At 41.6% G+C, this 18124-nt stretch overlaps 1 protein-coding gene and 1 long non-coding RNA gene across 14 annotated transcripts in view; one reads left to right on the top strand and one right to left on the bottom strand.

The window, feature by feature from the left end:
• Window positions 1–18124, bottom strand: part of LOC103892572 (uncharacterized) — a 119352-nt gene that overhangs the window by 59088 nt on the left and 42140 nt on the right. Inside the window, exons 5-7 of one of the 13 annotated variants that reach the window (XR_010137208.1) lie at window positions 5051–5104; window positions 4336–4455; window positions 384–1679 (exon numbers count right to left, since the gene is read on the bottom strand). The exons of 6 other annotated variants lie outside the window; for them this stretch is intronic. This is a non-coding gene — a long non-coding RNA (uncharacterized LOC103892572). Of the gene's footprint in view, window positions 1–383; window positions 14283–18124 lie in introns of those variants that run through there. 6 more of the 13 variants (XR_010137207.1, XR_656774.3, XR_010137206.1 and 3 more) reach the window with 6 other exon arrangements.
• TMC3 (transmembrane channel like 3) overlaps window positions 11530–18124 on the top strand; it is a 42082-nt gene continuing 35487 nt past the window's right edge. Inside the window, exons 1-3 of the mRNA XM_002825752.6 lie at window positions 11530–11618; window positions 12869–13015; window positions 17268–17343. Of these exons, the coding sequence (XP_002825798.1) occupies window positions 11530–11618; window positions 12869–13015; window positions 17268–17343 (312 nt within the window). The remainder of the gene's footprint in view (window positions 11619–12868; window positions 13016–17267; window positions 17344–18124) is intronic.

The raw sequence follows: 18124 nt of genomic DNA, 5'->3' as shown, positions 1-18124 counted from the left end.
GGTGGACCGTGCCATGTCTGTCACTGCTGTTTAGAGCAGGCTTGCAGAGAAGGGGCTGAGACTTACTAGCCCCACCTCCCTTCAGGCCTGCAGAAATGAACAGTAAGCTTTCACAAGAATATGGTTTGCTGGAGACGACTTAGTTAAAAAACAGAAGTTAATCATTTTCTGAAAGACAGTCGGAAAGTTGATCACTGGGTGCAAGGGTTGATTGGAATCTTAGGAAGCAAACCCATAGAGACACCAGGAAGGGTGCGGCATCTCTGGTAAGCTCAGAACAAGGCATGCACTTACAGGTTCCCTATTATTAACCTCATTTTGGACATAAAGTGGCTGGATTAATTTCCTGTGGCTGCTGTAACAAATCACCATAAACACAGTAGTTTAAAATGACAGAAATTTATTTTCTGGCAGTTTTGAAGGCCAGAAGTCTGAAGTCTGATAGTATCACTGGGCCCAAATAAAGGTGTTGGCAGGGTACTCCCTCTGTAGGTTCTATAGTAGAAGACATTCCTTGCCTCTTTTAGCTTCTGGTGAGAGCAGGCACTCCTTGGCTTGTGGCTGCATCCCTGCAGTCTTCAACGCCAGCATCTTCAGGTCTCTCTCTGCTCCATCTTCACATCACCTTCTCCTCTGTATGCAGTAAAATCTCCTCCTTCATCCCTCTTATAAGGTACATGTGATTACCTGTAGTGCCTACCCAGATAATCTAGGATAATCTCCCTATCTCAGAGTACTTAATCACACCTGCAAGGACCTCCCTCCCTTTTTGCTATATCAGGAAATATGCACAGGTTTCAGGGGTTAAGATGTAGATAGATTTTGGGGGGTCATTTTTCTGCCTATCTCAATGACACAGAATATTCTCTGAATTTAAACATTAGCATGCTAATGTTCAACTCTCATTAGTAGATGCTAATAAGATCTACTCAAGTGCATCACACCATAAATACTGACTCTCCAGGTCAGACCCATTTTCTCTAAATAGTAAGCCTGAACAAGCCTGCTTGGGATTCAGGGAAACTGCCTAGAGTTTTTCCAAAACCCATAGACCTTGTCTGGTGAAAATGTTGTAGCATATGATTTAATGCTGTAACGCAACACAGCACAGGTACTTAGTAAGCATTTATGTAATGAATGAGTGAAAGAATAAACTCAGAGGCCCTCACAAGCAGAGAGCGGAAGGGGAAAGAAAGTGGTGTGGATATGGGAATTCCACCCACCAGAAATGGAGAGTATTATATTTATTATTTTTAAATGATTAGGGGCAAATCTGCACCAATTCTAGAAACTAGAAAAAAAAAAAAAAGAGCCTGAACTTACTAAATGCTTTGTATTAGTCTGTTCTCATGCTGCTGATAAAGACACACCCAAGACTGCGTAATTTATAAAGACAAAGGGCCGGGCGCTGTGGCTCACGCCTGAAATCATAGTACTTTGGGAGGCCGAGGCGGGCAGATCACCTGAGGTCAGAGTTTGAGATCAGCCTGCCCAACATGGCCAAACCCTGTCTCTACTAAAAATACAAAAAATTATCTGGATGTGGTGGCAGGCACCTGTAATCCCAGCCACTTGAGAGGCTGAGGCAGAAGAATAGCTTGAACCTGGGAGGCAGAGGTTGCAGTGAGCCAAGATCGCACCACTGCACTACAGCCTGGGTGACAAGAGCCAAACTCCGTCTAAAAAAAAAAAAAAGAAAGAAAAAGGAAAAGAGGTTTAACGGACCGACAGTTCCACGTGACTGGGGAGGCCTCACAATCATGGTGGAAGGCAAAAGGCACATTTTACATGGCGGCAGACAAAAGAGAATGAGAACCAAGTGAAAGGGGTTTCCCCTTATAAAACCGTCAGATCTCATGAGACTTATTCACTACCACAAGAACAGTATGGGGAAAACTGCCCCCAGGATTCCATTATCTCCCAAAAGGTCCCTCCTACAACATGTGGGAATTATGGGAGCTACAATTCAAGATGAGATTTGGATGGGGACACAGCCAAACCATATCATGCTTGAAGAAGTTTCCAGGAGACTTGATAAAATGTAAGGAGAATAAAGAAAGTTCCCTGAGTCAGAACCCTCATCTACAGGGAATTTGTAGCCCATTTAATAGGAAGGATCTAGAGCCCTACCAACACTACTATTTCAGAGGTGCATGGGCTAGACATGAAGATGGTGGGAGAGATAGGGACCGTTTCTTGTTCCACGCCTTTTCTTGCTATAGCTTAAAAACATTTAAATGATAAACAAAATGTGGAATATGCCTACAGTGAGATATTATTCAGCCGTAAAAAAGAAGGAATTTCTGACACATGCCACAACATGAATGGACCTCAAAGACATTATGCTGAGTGAAATCAGCCAGTCACTAAAACAAATACTGTATGACTCCACCCTCATAGGCACCTAGAGTAATCAGCTTCCTAGAGACAGAAAGAAAAATGGCGGCTGTCAGAGGCTGGTGGGGCAGGGGAAAATGAGGGCTTGTTGTTTAGTGGGTATGTGGGGCTTCCATTTAGGAAAATTGAATAAAGTCCTGAATATGAATACTGGTGATGATTGCCAAACAATATGCATGTTCTTAATGCCACTGAACTGGACACTTAAAAACGGTAACATGTAAGTTTATGTTATGTGTATTTTGCCACAATAAAGAAAAAAAATTCAGAATTAGATTGGAGGGGATGTGAAGGATCAAAACAAGAGTGGCCGTTCTAAACAAGAAGTCCCCAGGCATGGGTGTTTTTCACTGATTCTGATTCTCTCTGCTGTGGTGAGATCCTGTCCCTGTTGTGGAAAAGTTCTTGAGAGGGACACTAAGCCACATCGAAGACCTGAGGAAGAGGCCATGCTGAACAAAGGAATACAAGAAGTGGCCGGGCACGGTCGCTCACGCCTGTAATCCCAGCACTTTGGGAGGCCGAGATGGGCAGATCACTTAAGGCCAGGAGTTTCAGACCAGTCTGGCCAACATGGTGAAAATCCGGCTCTACTAAAAATACAAAATTAGCCGGGTGTTATGGTGCACACCTGTAATCCCAGCTACTCTGGAGGCTGAGGTGGGAGAATTGCTTGAACCCGGGAGGAGGCGGTTGCAGTGAGCCAAGTTCGCACCACTGCACTCCAGCCTGGGCGACAGAGCAAGACTTTGTGTCAAAATAAACAAAAACCAAACACACAAACAACACACCAAAAACACAGGAATACAAGAAGAGAACTGCCCTCCTGTATAAGAAGGAAGGAGTCAACAGAACAAACACCAAATTCTTCTTTTTCAGAGTGCTCCCAGCCTCACCTTTTTCTCCACTCCCTCATCCTACAAAGTCATCATGCAGCAGCCTTCACCAGTAAGCATATGAAAGGTGAAGTCCCATAACATTCCTGGGAACTGCGAGGGAAGCTGCAGAACACTCACTTACAGGATGGGGGCGCAAACACAGAAATTCTGCAGCATAAAAAAGGAAATGAATGCAGCATGCCAGAGTAAAGAAAAATGCAGATTTTAGAAAGGAGCTTTCTACAGAAAGCAAAATGTAAATTTTAGATGTTTGCTTCTCTCACTCAGTGAAATAAAATGAAATCATTGTCTCTGAAATAAGGGATGCAAATTAAGAGAATAAGAAGAGATAGTGACTTTATAAAGGAAACCGGCAGAGTTAAAAAAAATGTAAGTAGAGATTGACATGGTAAAATGAAAACCTGGATTAGCATAATCCCAAGAAATATGGCAACAGTAATCTAAGCCCCTCAGTAGCTTTAAATAAAAGGCTAAGGTCAAGGGCTATAAAAATAAGAGAACATTAAATAACACTGGAGAAAAGGAAGTATGTCATTATACAAGACATATCAATGAGCTTCTGTAAGACGCAATTCAGACAGAACAAACTACCAACCTGCAGTAGGTCATCAATGATTTAATCACAATCCACACTTTACCATTTACGCTTTCTGTTCAGGAAGTCAAACAGTCCTGGCAGAGCAGTATAACCATCTACTAATTCAAGAGATAAAATTCGCAGGCAAAAGCAGCCAAGAAGAGCTTTTTCAGTCAGGGTTCAATAGGAGAAACAGAACCAGTGTATAGAATTTATAACAGGGATTAGGATCTGCACAATGGTGAGACTGGTTGTGAAATCTCTGTAAAGGTATTGGTTTTGTATCTGATACTGGGCTGAATTTGTTCTATGTCGCCTGGACTGGGAGTTAGGAAGGAGAGTTGGGTGTGAAATTGAAGAAATAGAGGACAACAGGTATTTTCCCATTTCCCCTCAAAAGGATGAAATACAGCCCACCTCTCTTTCTCAACACCTCCGACCCAAAAGATGCAGAAGACCTACTGGAAAAGTTGGTGGCTTTCACCATGGAGCTGTACACACATCTGGCCCACGGCTCAGAGGAGCTGAAGGAAGAGATCCAGTGGGAGCTGAGGTTGTGCAAGGCTCAGGATACGGCCCCACCTGCAAGGCAAGGCCAGCAGATGACAGACCTGTGTGAGCTGCCACAGTGTCTGGTGCCCTTTACCCACCTCAGAGCACACAAAATGGCAGCTCCTTCTCTTCCACCTTCCAAGACTTAGACACACAAGTCTCTTTGTGGCCAGCACCACACAGAGAATGGAATACTGGAAAACACATTTCCAGCTTAGCTATGTTAGCTCAGTAAAAAGCACCCCCAGGAGATATGAAAACTGTTTGTTTGCAATCTCTTTTACCACTCCAGAGCCACAACATTCATTTATGTCTGCTCCAGGAGATTCAATGCAATGCTTCACTATGAAATAGCAAAAGGGTGGTTGGGCTTCTTTCTGATATACAGGGTTCAACCCCATCAGGGGAGCTCACCTCAACAAAGAAGCACTCAACCTACTCCCTCATGTTTGCAGTGGAAATCCCCAAGCCCTCTCATCCCTCAAAGGCTGCCAGAGGTATCAATAGAAGGGAAGCCAGACAGCCACAGCCACACCCTAGAAGCTGCTGGAATGAAAGTGAGGCTAGAAACAAGAAGTGATGCAGAATGTTGGCAAAAGGAAGAAAAAATAAATAAAAAATTTACTTTCACCTGCTGTTTCTCTGAGTTCAGCTGTTCTTTCATCAGGCTTTTAAATCTCTAAACAAGCAGTATAAAATTATGAGTAATATAAAATTACGAGTAATATAAAATCCCAGATGATTTCTAAAGATTATCATGGCATTTATATATACGATGAGATTTAAGGTGGGAATATAATTTATACATGAAGACTATTTGTGGGTATACACATGCCAAAACAGAACTCTCCTTCTTCAAAAATCAAAAAATGTAGAGGCAGAAATGCGGTGTTAATTAGACCTATGCAAATATTATTTAAAAAGAAGGTAAAGTACTAAAAGTGAAAAAAGAGGGCAGGAGTAGTTTAATTTTTAAAAGGCCTTGCTTTGGGGAATTAAATTGGTTTGCACATTAAGGAAAAGGATTTTGAAAGATCTTTATAAAACAAGAAATGAAAAGATATGTCAAAAATACATGTTAATTAATTTGATTGTGGTAATCATTACAAAATATATACATATATCAAATCATCACATTGTATACCTCAATCCCTATTTGACCATTAATTATTTTAAAATGAAAATATAAGATGAAAAGAGAAGTGAGGAAAAGACGAAGATAATTTTCTAAAAGAAGGGGTTTTAAAATATCACATTGAGACCAAAGCAAAGCATGATAAACTTCGTATTTTGGTGGTAGATCAACATATCGTAAATACTGTTTTGTCTGGAATCTGCTCTGTTCTGTTGTCTCAGCTGATCCCAGATGCTATTTGGCTTCCATCTGCTGACGGAGACATAGCATTTCTGTAAGGACGTGAAGAAATACTGAGAGGAGCTCCTCCCTCCTGAGACATTGGCTGTGCTTTCTAATATTCCCCCAAATACTTGGGAAAATACAAACAGTCTAAAAAGCATTCAAGAAAACTCTCAGCCAATTACTAAATAGTTGTTTGACAAGGAATTCAGCTGCTTTCTTTTACCCCGGTTTTTTAGAAACTTCAATTTTTTCTTCCTCCTAGGACAGATTATGTGTTTAGATATATATGAAAAAGAATCTCATTCCTTGAGGAAGCTTAACAGCTGATGGGACAGGGCAGTGTTACAATTGTATCCCAATAGCAACCTATCTGATGATTTTTTCCTCTTTTTAAAGGATTCTGTTACGGTGATGAGAATCTGTCTTCACTTAATGCAAGGGGCAATGTAGAAAAGGACACCACCCCCAACCCCCACCAACCCATCTATGAATCTCAGACTACTTTCTAAAGGTGCAACAGAGTTAGAGTATCACAGGACCCCAAGGGAAATCTCAGAGAGTCTGCACAGTTTCAAACTTAGTTGCCACCAATGATTTCATGCGGAATCCAAAAAAAAAATAAAAATTGTTCTCATGCCTCAACAAATTCAGCTGTTACTCAGATAATTGAAAACAATCTCTTCTTGAGAATCTTCCCCGAAAAATATTCTCCAAACCCAAAACATATTTCTAAACTTCAAGCAAAAGCTTTTGGGGTTGCTAAAACAATATAACAGAGGTGTAAATATGTCCCAGAAATGGGAAAGGTTGTCTTGCAAAATCCAGAGCTGAAAATTTGATAACTAAGAAAAGAGACCTTGGCTTTGCTGATGGAACACACTGGACTCACACATAAATTTTAGGATGTGCCCAGGGATATTAATTTCTCAGAATAGAATTCACTTAGCAGGAAAACAACTCTTTAATTGATGACGTAGGAAATAAATGTTTTTGTCCCTGTAAGCTAAGCCTTCGGATCATTTCTGATGAAACCTTCTGGGATTTATAACTAAACTTTATTGTTGTTTTGTTTTGTTTTTAGAACTGAACAAGATTCATATGTTATACAATTAGGCCTTCACTTGCTATCTCTATCTCCCTCACTACCTTCTTTCTCTCACCCCATAGATCCTGTAAGCAGTGGGTCTGGGAAATAATAATTTTAACCCATTTTGACGCTATTTGGAACCTTTTTGATTTTTTGATTTTTAGTCATTTTATCTACATACAAATTCTGGCTTAACTTAAACGTATCCAGTGCATCTAAAACCTTTAATCAAATTGTCAGAGGAAGTCAATGCATGTGGAGTAATTAATCTCCTTGCATTCAGAAAGCAACATCCTCTCTATGTTCTCTTTCTGCCTGGCCCTTCAGCACCCAGAGGGGCAGCAGTCTAGAGAGGAAATGGGGAAGGGCATCCAAGTCCATCCTGCTGGAGAATGAGAGGCTGCAATCACAGCCTCGCCTTGAACACACTGCCTACATGAATGCCGGGGGGTACTTAGAGGGAGTCTGTAAAAATCAGACCAAGGAAACCATAAACAGACCACATACAAATGTGAATTTTTGATTAAAAACTCATTTTACCAATAATAATAAAAGCACATTAAATCAATAAAAATGTAAAGGGAGCAACATTCATTTGACATTGAATTTTCTTTTTCTTTTTCTTTTTTTTTTTTTTTTTTTTCAGACAGAGTCTTGCTCTATCGCCCAGGCTGGAGTGCAGTGGCGCGATCTCGGCTCACTGCAAGCTCCGCCTCTCGGGTTCACGCCATTCTCCTGCCTCAGCCTCCTGAGTAGCTGGGACTACAAGTGCCCACCACCACGCCCGGCTAATTTTTTTTTATTTTTAGTAGAGATGGGGTTTCACCGTGTTAGCCAGGATGGTCTTGATCTCCTGACCTCGTGATCCACCCACCTCGGCCTCCCAAAGTGCTGGGATTACAGGCGTGAGAATTTTCTTAAATAATATTCTTTTTGCTCTAGAAATTTCACTTCTGAAAAACTAATTCTATAGAAATGATGTGAAAAGCAGAAAATATCAATGGCCAAAAAAAAGGTCGGCGGGGGCTGGGCTCACGCCTGTAATCCCAGCACTTTGGGAGGCCGAAGTGGGTGGATCACCTGAGGTCAGGAGTTTGAGACTAGCCTGGCCAACATGGTGAAAACCCATCTGTACTAAAAAAATTAGCCGAGTGTGGTGGCGCACACCTGTAATCCCAGCTACTCGGGAGGCTGAGGCAGGAGAATCACTTGAACCTGGGAGCCAGAGTTTGCAGTGAGCCAAAATGGTGCCACTGCACTCCAGCCTGGGTGACAGAGTGAGACTCTGTTTCAAAAAAACAAAAACAAACAAACAAACAAAATGTACTAGGGAGAACAAAATGGATGTTCGAGAAATGGGGCAGAGTTAAATGCTTCACATCCTAGACAGAATATACCACTCAATAGCCTATTGGTAAAATATGCCCACAGAAAATTTTTTAAAAACATGGAAATTGCTTTAAATATAAAATCAATGGAAAAGGTAAGAGAAATACACATATACAGTACAGCCACAAAATATATAAAGAAAAATATGCACTTCTAAAAAGCTTAAAAGATTAATACTTAATATCATTGAGCAATATTGTTCTAGGTGGTTTTTGCTATTTCTAATTTTCCTATTGTTTCCATTTTATTTGATGACTATACATTAACTTCATAATAAAAGTTTAGAAATCAACATTTCCTTAAAATTAGGCAAAAAACAAGGACAATTGATTAATATCAAAAGTTGCAATTCCAATTTATCTCAGTTAATTTATGATTTGGATACTAAAAACAGAGTTAAATATCTTTTATTCAACCTATCGTCATTTAGGTTCAATAAATTAATTTTATTTATTTTTATTTATTTATCTTTTTGAGACGGAGTCTCACTCTGTTGCCAGGCTGGACTGCTGTGGTGCAATCTCAGTTCACTGCAACCTCCAACTCCCTGGTTCAAGTAATTCTCCTGCCTCAGCCTCCTGAGTAGCTGGGATTACAGGCACGCATCACTATGCCTGGCTAATTTTTGTATTTTTAGTAGAGAAGGAGTTTCACTATGTTGGCCAGGATGGTCTCAATCTCCTGACCTTGTGATCCACCCGCCTCAGCCTCCCAAAGTGCTGGGATTACAGGTGTGAGCTACCGCGCCCGGCCAATAAATTACTTAATTATTAAAATTAACTCAAACTTAATGCTGTTGTAACTTGAAATTATTCTAAGCCTTGAGAAGAATGTGGCTTTGCAGCCTGAGTCATGTGGCACACAGCTGTAACTTCTGCCTTTTCTTCCCTGTAAATAATTAGAAAGGCCAAAGGGCATCAGAGATGACACCCCCCTACCCAGATCACTAACCCTTCTCACAGAGTAATAAAGTCATCTTCCTTAGAATGCAGCAATCTATAAGCATAGGCACTGGTCTCATATAGAAAATGTTATCCAGCTAAAATTTCTGTCTCTGCCTATATAAGTAAAACCTTAACTTCTCCACTTTGGAATGCTGATCCCATTTATTTGGACTTGATGGTTCCTGGGTGGCTACCCTCAAGTTCTGTGTTCAAATAAACTCTATTCTTAATCTCTGAATTAATTTTCTGAATCTCATTATTTAAGGTTGACACTTATCTCACCTATAGTGCCAGAGAGAATTACCTGAATGAATATGAAATTTTAAAAAGATTGATTTTGCTCTAATTTGTTTTAATAAATCCCTGTGTACTGCAAAATTTGCTACTACCTTTCCTTACCTCCCCTTGCAATATACATGTATATTTAACATCAAAAGGAAACAAAAATGCTCAAAATACTTAATTGAGTGAGATTAATATAAAATATTTTAAATTTTTGAGTAAATATTTCAAAATAAGGCAGGGGGGCTTTAGAAAAAGTAGGACAAAAAAAATCTTTGAAATGTTCAGGAATGATTGAGATAAGTAAAGATCTCTGAAAGAATGTAAAAAATCCCAGTGGGGCTAGCAGTAATTCTATTGTATAAGCCATTTGTCCATTTGATAAGCACACACTTTATCTAATGTTACCAGATAGAGCATCAGGCCAAATGGCCTCAAGCAAATTGGCAGACAGATGACCTGGTCCCAGAGGCTCTGGATCCATCTCTGACCCAAGGCCAGCTCTGGCACTCAGCCTTCCACTTAGTTCCCATGCTTTCAGTCCTAGGTCTGAACACTTGCCTCATGGTCCCTGAACCCCTGGGCTAGGGCTCTTGCTTACATTTGCCAGTTCAGTGTGTGGTAAGAGCTTTCCAATTATTTGCTAATGAATTAGTGGAGGATTGAATGGACAAATGAATGAAGTTTCTCTCCGAAGCCCCACATCTGAACTTGCTGATGGATTTTCTTTCTGCTCCGTTGTCTGGTGTCCACTTCAGTTATTTATTCACCCATTTATTGAGTCTTTAGTGTGCAGTGGGTAATGTTCAATAGAAAGAGTCATGTCTACTCCAGTCCTGTACCTTCCCATTCTGTTACTACAAAGGTGCAATTAACCTCATTGCAGTCAAACCATTTGTGTTAAGTAGCAAATAGAGGTTTACACTGTGAAACTGGGCAAATCTTGGACTTGGGAATGAGGTTCTTGGCACAGAATCCCAATGCATGGCTAACAGTGAGAATCTGCAGGTGACAAAGGAACCGGGCTCTATTATGCTGATGGCTGGGGAAGGGGAGGAGAAGCTGCTGACCTTTGCTGAAGGACTAGGATGAACTACTCATCCCATTTTACAGCAGGCAACCTATTTTCAGAATATCGAGGTGAGAGTCTAATCTCTATCAAAGTCTTCCTTTCTTACCAAATGCTATAGGAAGTCTCTTTATTTCTTTTAGCCTCAGTCTCAGAGACATTGTGCTGATTAATGTGACCATGTATGGTAAAGGTAAAATGTAATAAGATGTTAATTTGATTATTATTAATATCATGCTGAAAGTACTTGGGACTGATGTGTCATTATTTCTGCAATCTACTTTCAAATGATGTGTGGTGGGGGAAGGATACAGACAGAAATAAAGCAACTGTGGCAAAATTTGGCAACTGGTAAATCTAGGTTAAGAGTGTACAGATATTCCTGGTATTGTTCCATCAGCATTTCTAAGGATTTGACTTTTTTCAAAATAGAAACTAAGTTGAGAAAAAACTAAATAAGAAAAAATAAAATGTGATGGCTGTGCCTCTCCCCAACTCCACTGTACGAACACAAGCAAGGTCCTTACTGTCTCTAAGCCTCTTCGATGAGAGTAAAAAACTGGGGAAATTAAGCCTTGCCTTTTGTACTCCCTCAGTGTTTTGTGAACACCAGCCATGGTCACAGATGTAAAGTGTTTTGCAAACCATCCAGGACTGTCAGGGCATAAGGGGTTAACGGATGTGATCATTTGTACAGCACCAAGCGATCCGTAGATCACCGGGCCAAACCTTTGGCTGTCTAGATTCCAGCCAATCTGTGTGCCTCGGCCACCTTAACATTACATATGCATGACTGGCCTCCTGGATTCTTCCCTGCTCAGAGCACCAGCTGCCAGCACACAGTCTTCTTCCTGAGAACTAGCGGGCAGAGCAAACTCCGCTGCTTCCGTTCAGAAACCTCGGAACAGACCTTTGCCTGCCAACTTCCCAGCTCTCTGGCCAGCTTCTGATCGTTAGCAGTGGGTTGGCTCCCATGAAAACCTCAAAGGCATCCCAGCGCTATAGAGGCATCCGGAGAAATGCCAGCCAGTGCTACCTCTACCAGGAATCTCTGCTGCTCAGGTGAGCTGGCCCCATTCATCAGCTGGGCAGAGGAGTCAGGTGTGTGAGGAAGGAATGCATGGGTCACCAGAGCCAGGGACAAAGTCCCTGTCCTGCTCAGTTGTCCTTCAGAATGAACTCAGAAACTCACTTCTCCAGGTTATGGTACAACTAGGATGGCAACCTCAGCAATGGGCATGGAGGGAAATGGTTCTTCTGGCTGCTTCTTGACCAGGGGGTCAGAATCCAAAAGCTTGCATCCCAACCTGGCTTTATGGCTGGCCAAACCCACAGATATGTTTCCCTGTTTTCTCTATGTTCACTCAATCAGCAATGTCAAGAGAGAGCAGATAATATGTCTATCATGATAAATAAAGTGTTTATTGGAAAAGCCTTCAGGCTAGTTAGAAGTGGATGAGAGTGCTATTTGAATTTGTTAAATATTTATAAAGGTCTAGTACAGCTGCCATTTAATTTGGTGAAATTGAAAAAAATTCTCCTCTAAATGAGTAAAAACAACATGAATTAGAGAATAACAAAGGAAATCTTTTATTTCTAATAGTCATAGATGAATAATTTTAACTCCTCTCAAAAAGTTGCATTAGGATAAGCATATTAAGTGTAACTGGGAGTAAATGTTGCTACATGTTGGAAAATTGTTCCTCTTGAGAGTATCTATTTCCCTGAAATATCTCGCCCATGTAAATTTGTTTAGCTAATCTTTCGCTCGTAGAAATTGCTTTGCCTGGCTCTGCCTCGGTTATCTCAGGCTTAAAATGAATTGACGTGAAAGGGTGAAGAGGGGTTTCTGAGTGGCAGAAGTTTTGATTTATGTTACCTTCAAGTAACATGAGGAGTCCTGCCTCTAAAATTAGCTGATTATTTCAATGAGCCTGAAAAAGAAATTATTTTGCCTACCCAAATTGCTGCTACTCAGGAATCCAAGAGTACATAAGTACCCTCTTGTCTCATCTTGTGTTTTCTGATAATATCATGCACCCTGAGAAATCATTATCTTCTAATGACCCAGTGGAAGTAATTGAATCCAATAAATGTGTTTCAACAGGCTACTGACACTACCAAATTATCTGTCTCTGTGGGTCCCTCCCTTTACACAAACATACACACACACACACACGCACAAACACATACACATTTCATACAGATGACCCTAGGGCAGTGAGATGCTGAACTTGTGCCCAGGGAAAGATGATCTTTGCTGGAAGCAATTCTTCTAATCAGATTTCCTTCTTAATGCCCTGATCATTCAGCAACTTGGATGACAGCTTTAGTGCTGATGAAACAGGGGACAGCAATGATCCGGAACAAATCTTCCAGAATATACAGTTCCAGAAAGATCTCATGGCGAACATTCGCTGCAGACCCTGGACTATGGGACAGAAGCTGAGGGCACTGAGGTAAGGGCCTCAATGGCCATTATTGATCATTACAAGCATGCTTTCTGATAAACCATCTTGCCTTGCCCATGAGAATGAGGATAAAGACTCATGTGAGAGAGGTGGCTCAGTCACTCTTGACCTGAATTAGCAAAGTCACAAAGATATCTGAGAGGTCTATCTGGTCCAGAAGCCAGTTCCTCTGTGTGTGTGTGTGTGTGTGTGTGTGTGTGTGACAGAGAGAGAGAAAGAGAGACAGACACAGAGAAAGAGAGAGTATAAAGAGTTGTGTGTCTGTGTTGGGTGTGTGTGTGTTGGTGGAGAGTCTTTTATCTTCTACCTCCTTTCTAAACACTAGATTTTAATATTCTCTCCAAGCTCGTCTCACTCACTAGAGACAGAGCAGTAAGCCATATGGAAAGAGATACTCATTTTAGCTGCTTGGCTATTACCACCCTGTGGGTAAAAAAAAAATTTGAAAAAAAAAAAAGACTTTATAGGAAGCCATATTATTATGATACTTAGAGTCATATTAAATTGTCTACATAATAAAGTGCTAAAGATTTAAAAACAGATTCCTTGATTCAAATCTACCTTTACCAATTTCTATCTATGTGACATTAATTTTCTTAATTTCTCTGAATACCAGTTCTTTTCTTTTTTAAAGTGGAAGTGATGGTGAGGAATAGCCCTTAACTTCCTGCAGCATTTTCCAAAAATGTCAACCACTAAGCTCTCCGGGTATTGTTAAAAACTCAAAATCCCTGATTGCTCTCAGACCTACTGAATCAAATCAGGGGAGAGGGTCCTTGTATTTTTAACATGCATTCAGGTTGATACTTTTGCATATTCAAGTTTGAGATCCACTGATAGCAGTTTGTTGAAGGATCAAATGGGATGAACCCTGCAAGTGCTTAGCATTGTATCTGGTATTTAACAGTCACTCACTAAGAGTGAGTAAGGAATAGTGATTCTGATGCCTGGGGTCACAGCAAAGGGAGTTAGCAGAGTTGCTTTCATGGCCTGTACCATTAGCTACTGTGACCTGTGCTGTGGAGCTTCCTGGCAAAGCAGACACTATGCCTGATCATCAGGCACCTGCTGTGTGGACAGAACCACTGTCCTATCTTGATCTTAACTGCCCTTTTCTAGATGCCAAGCAGACATCTCTTTACCTCCACATCAACCATGTATTAGGCTTGCATTTCTTTCCCATCAAATCATTTCTTCCTTAGATTTGCATTCCAGGTGATATTCTTCCAGTCTGACCAGCCTCCTCTGCAGGTGACTGTGAAAGATAGCTAAAGTCATTCATAGTTTTGATCCTCAAAATGTTCCAAGTAATTCTCCTTCATGGGCCTTTCATGTCTGTTATCAGCTGCTGTTGTTTCCATTTATTTGAGTAAGGATGGCATTATGTCCATTTTTCAGACAAGAAGGTTGATACTCAGAGATGTTAAGAGACTAACCCAAGCTACACAGTTTCTGAGTGCTAGAATTAAGCTTTAAATCTAGGATTTCTGATTCCAAGTCCGGTGTTCTCTTGTATTGAAACACAGGAATTTAACCAAAGTAATCATTGGAGCAATTACTCTTTAAAAAAAAGACATAGGTTCTTGGCCAGGTGTGGTGGCTCATGCCTGTAATCCCAGAACTTTGGGAGGCCAAGGCGGGCAGATCACAAGGTCAGGAGATCAAGACTCGCCTGGCCAATATGGTGAAACCCTGTCTCCACTAAAAATACAAAAATTAGTCAGGCATGGTGGCGGGTGCCTGTAGTTCCAGCTACTCAGGAGGCTGAGGCAGGAGAATTGCTTGAACCCAGGAGGCAGAGGTTGCAGTGAGCCGAGATTGTGCCACTGCCCTCCAGCCTGGGTGACAGAGACTCTGTCTCAAAAAACAAATGAATAAACAAAAAAACCAAAGACATAGGTTCTATTAGAATTTTGCTAAATCATTCCGAAATGATAATGATCAATTGTTATCTGAATAATAGGTGGTTAAGTCTCTTTAACTTTGAGGGCAGAGCAGAGCAAATGGTAACTTTTCTGTCAAGGCACTTCAGAAACCAAAGAATAAGCCAGGCCTTCTGCCATGTTGCTTGGCCCACGTGACACATTCAGAGCCCCAAGATGGCTGACACCGGCCATGTGTTCAGCCAGCAGCCAGGGTCTCGGAGTGCAGTTGGCCCTCTGAGCACCTCCATCCGTCATCCCCTTGCCACACATATCTCCTCTCCATCACCTTGAGAAACTACTGGAGCAACACTTCCCTCATTGGACTTGCTGAGGTTCATCACAGTGCTTCTGTGGAAGGTGCAAAAAGCACGGAACCCTGACTGCTTGGGAATCAAGGGAGCATAGCAGGATGCAGATGAAAGCAGAGTGAGCTAACCCTGAGTCTGGGGCAAGAGCCACCTGTCTAAAAGGATACAGGACATGCTTGTTTCCCCTGTAGGAAGCAAGTGGTCAGTTCCTGTGGAATCAGCATAGGTCTGTGACTGGGCCTTGGTTTGGGCTGCCCCTCCCTGCTACCTCCACACCCAATCACCCCTCTGTCATAGCTCTTGTCACACCCACTGTCTCTCAGTCATTGTCTTTAAAGGTCTCTGTCATCCCTATTAGGTAGTGAACTCTTCCAGGGCAGAGACTCTGGTTTTTTGTTGCTGTTGTTGTTTGTTATGAAACAAGGCGTCCCTCTCACCCAGGCTGGAGTGCAGTGGCTGGATCACAGCTCACCACAGCCTCAAACTCCTGGGCTCAAGTGATCTTCCCACCATGGCCTTCCAAGTAGCTGGGACTGCAGGCATGTGCCACCACACCCAGCTAATTTTTTTTATATTTTTGTAGAGATGGGATCTCACTATGTTGCCCAGGATGGTCTTGAACTCCTGGGCTCAAGTAATCCTCCCACCTCAGCCTCCCAAAGTGCTGAGATTACAGGTGTGAGCCACCCCACCTGGCGGAAACTCTGTTTTAGGCAACTCTGTATTCCACTATGCTTGACCCAAAATAGGTGTGCATAAAATGTTTAAATGTTTTCAGAAAAAAAATAAATAAATCAGGATATAAAATGAATTGTTATTTGACTTTGATAGGCTTTTACCTTTTAAATACTTGCAGCAGACAGCTCTATTAAGATGGCCCCAACATGGTAGTCATGGTATGGGGCAGGACATCAACCTTGCTCCTGACCTACATTTTGGTTCTGGCCAGAATGAAGTCAATGCATTGGTTGGGCTATTAAGATGGAGATGTTGCAATGGTAGGAAGAGAGATCCAAAACCAAGAACTCTGGTTAGGTAATGTTTTGGAGAGATCATCCTGTCTGTGGATAAAGGAGTTGGCTTGTACCTTGTGTTTTCCAAGGAAGGACTCAGACCAGTGGGTGTTATTGGGGGTTGCTGTGATGCACAGACCAGGGCACCCTCCCAAGTAAACCTGTCAAACTAGCAAAATGGCTAATTCAGAAGAACTAAGTTATTCAACACTGAACATAATCAAGCAGAGGGCATCCAACCATCAGATAATGAGCATCTCTGCATGGGGTGGTATATGATTAGGTTACCTTGAAGGTGACATTCATCTCTCTAAGAGCCTTTGACTTCAGTCTGTCCATGGCACTAACATTTATTTTCTAATCCTGTTATTCATTTAAGGTATGAATTTAATTGTCTATCCCAATGAATTTAGTCAATTTTCAGGACTGAACATTTAGGCAGAGATATCAGGTTAATTCAAGAGTGATCAATCGGTGTGTTAGAAGTTTGTTTGGGGTGAATCAGATGGTTCATGTCTATGTAGACATGACTTTCTTGCTCCCATTAATCAGACACCAACCTTTACTTGAGGCAGATTCTCTGAAGCCAGGTCTGATTTGCACTTTTAAGCAATTGACTGCAAGAGGAAAATTGCTAAGTGGAGAGGCCGAGATGCACGTCTCTGCCACCAGGATTTCCAAAGCTCAGAATTCCCAGCCAAGCACCAGAATCAGGGAAGGCCTTTAAGAAATTCAGTTGTAGCTAATTTTGGTATAAATTCATCATTTTGAATTATGCATCCATTTAAATATTAAAGAAAAAAATTTTAAGGTGTTTTCTGATTACCAAAAATTAGACCATGAAGTATCTGTGTAACTCCATTCTCTCATGGCATCTTGTGCTGTATCATTTTTCAGGACAAGATGGCAACCTATTCCTGTTGCATTTTTACACATTTTGCAGAAATTGTAAGTGTGATACAATTGTGTTCACATCATGTTTTTCCTCTCTTAGACGAGCGAAGGACATTGTGCTGAAGTTCGAAGGGAGGCTGACCAGGACCCGAGGCTACCAAGCAGCAGGTGCAGAGGTAATACAGAACACACATGTAGCTGGGCCAGGTGGCTCACACCTGTAATCCCAGCACTTTGGGAGGCCGAGGGGGGTGGATCACGAGGTCAGAAGATCGAGACCACCCTGGCTAACACGGTGAAACCCCATCTCTACTAAAAATACAAAAATTAGCCGGCCGTGGTGGCAGGCGCCTGTAGTCCCAGCTACTTGGGAGGCTGAGGCAGAGGAATGGCGTGAACCCAGGAGGCGGAGCTTGCAGTGAGCCGAGATCGCGCCACTGCACTCCAGTCTGGACGACAGAGTGAGACTCCCTCTCAAAAAACAAACAAACAAACAAAAAACAACAAAAAAAACCACACACATGTGAGCACTGAGGTCTCCAGAGCCAGGAGGTTGTGTTTGCCATCACACTTGCCATCATACACAGGTTGCGAGTGCCAGTCTATCATACAGCTGTAGATCAGGATGATAGAGTTGAAAAGTATGAATTTCCCGACTTGGATTTTAGTCCTAGATGCCTTCCCTTCCCAACTGTGTGAAACTGGGTAAGCCTAATTCATCAGGAGAAAGGATGGCAAAAGTGATCTAGCACCTTTCCTGAGTTAATCCCACCCATATTCGTAGGTTTGATTCCCTGTGTCCCTGTATACAGCTGTATTTCTTACAATGAGAAAGTTGCAGGTATATGCCAATGCTCATTTTATAATACAATGTTAAGGTTTTTGTTTGTTATTTTTCCCATTCAGTTACTTAAAGGAAAAGAAAATTATCTGCTTATAAAGTCATTTCATAAATGT

The sequence above is a fragment of the Pongo abelii genome, chromosome 16, assembly GCF_028885655.2.
Source record: "Pongo abelii isolate AG06213 chromosome 16, NHGRI_mPonAbe1-v2.0_pri, whole genome shotgun sequence".
Lineage (NCBI taxonomy): Eukaryota > Metazoa > Chordata > Mammalia > Primates > Hominidae > Pongo > Pongo abelii.
This window is presented reverse-complemented; position numbering and strand designations above follow the sequence as displayed.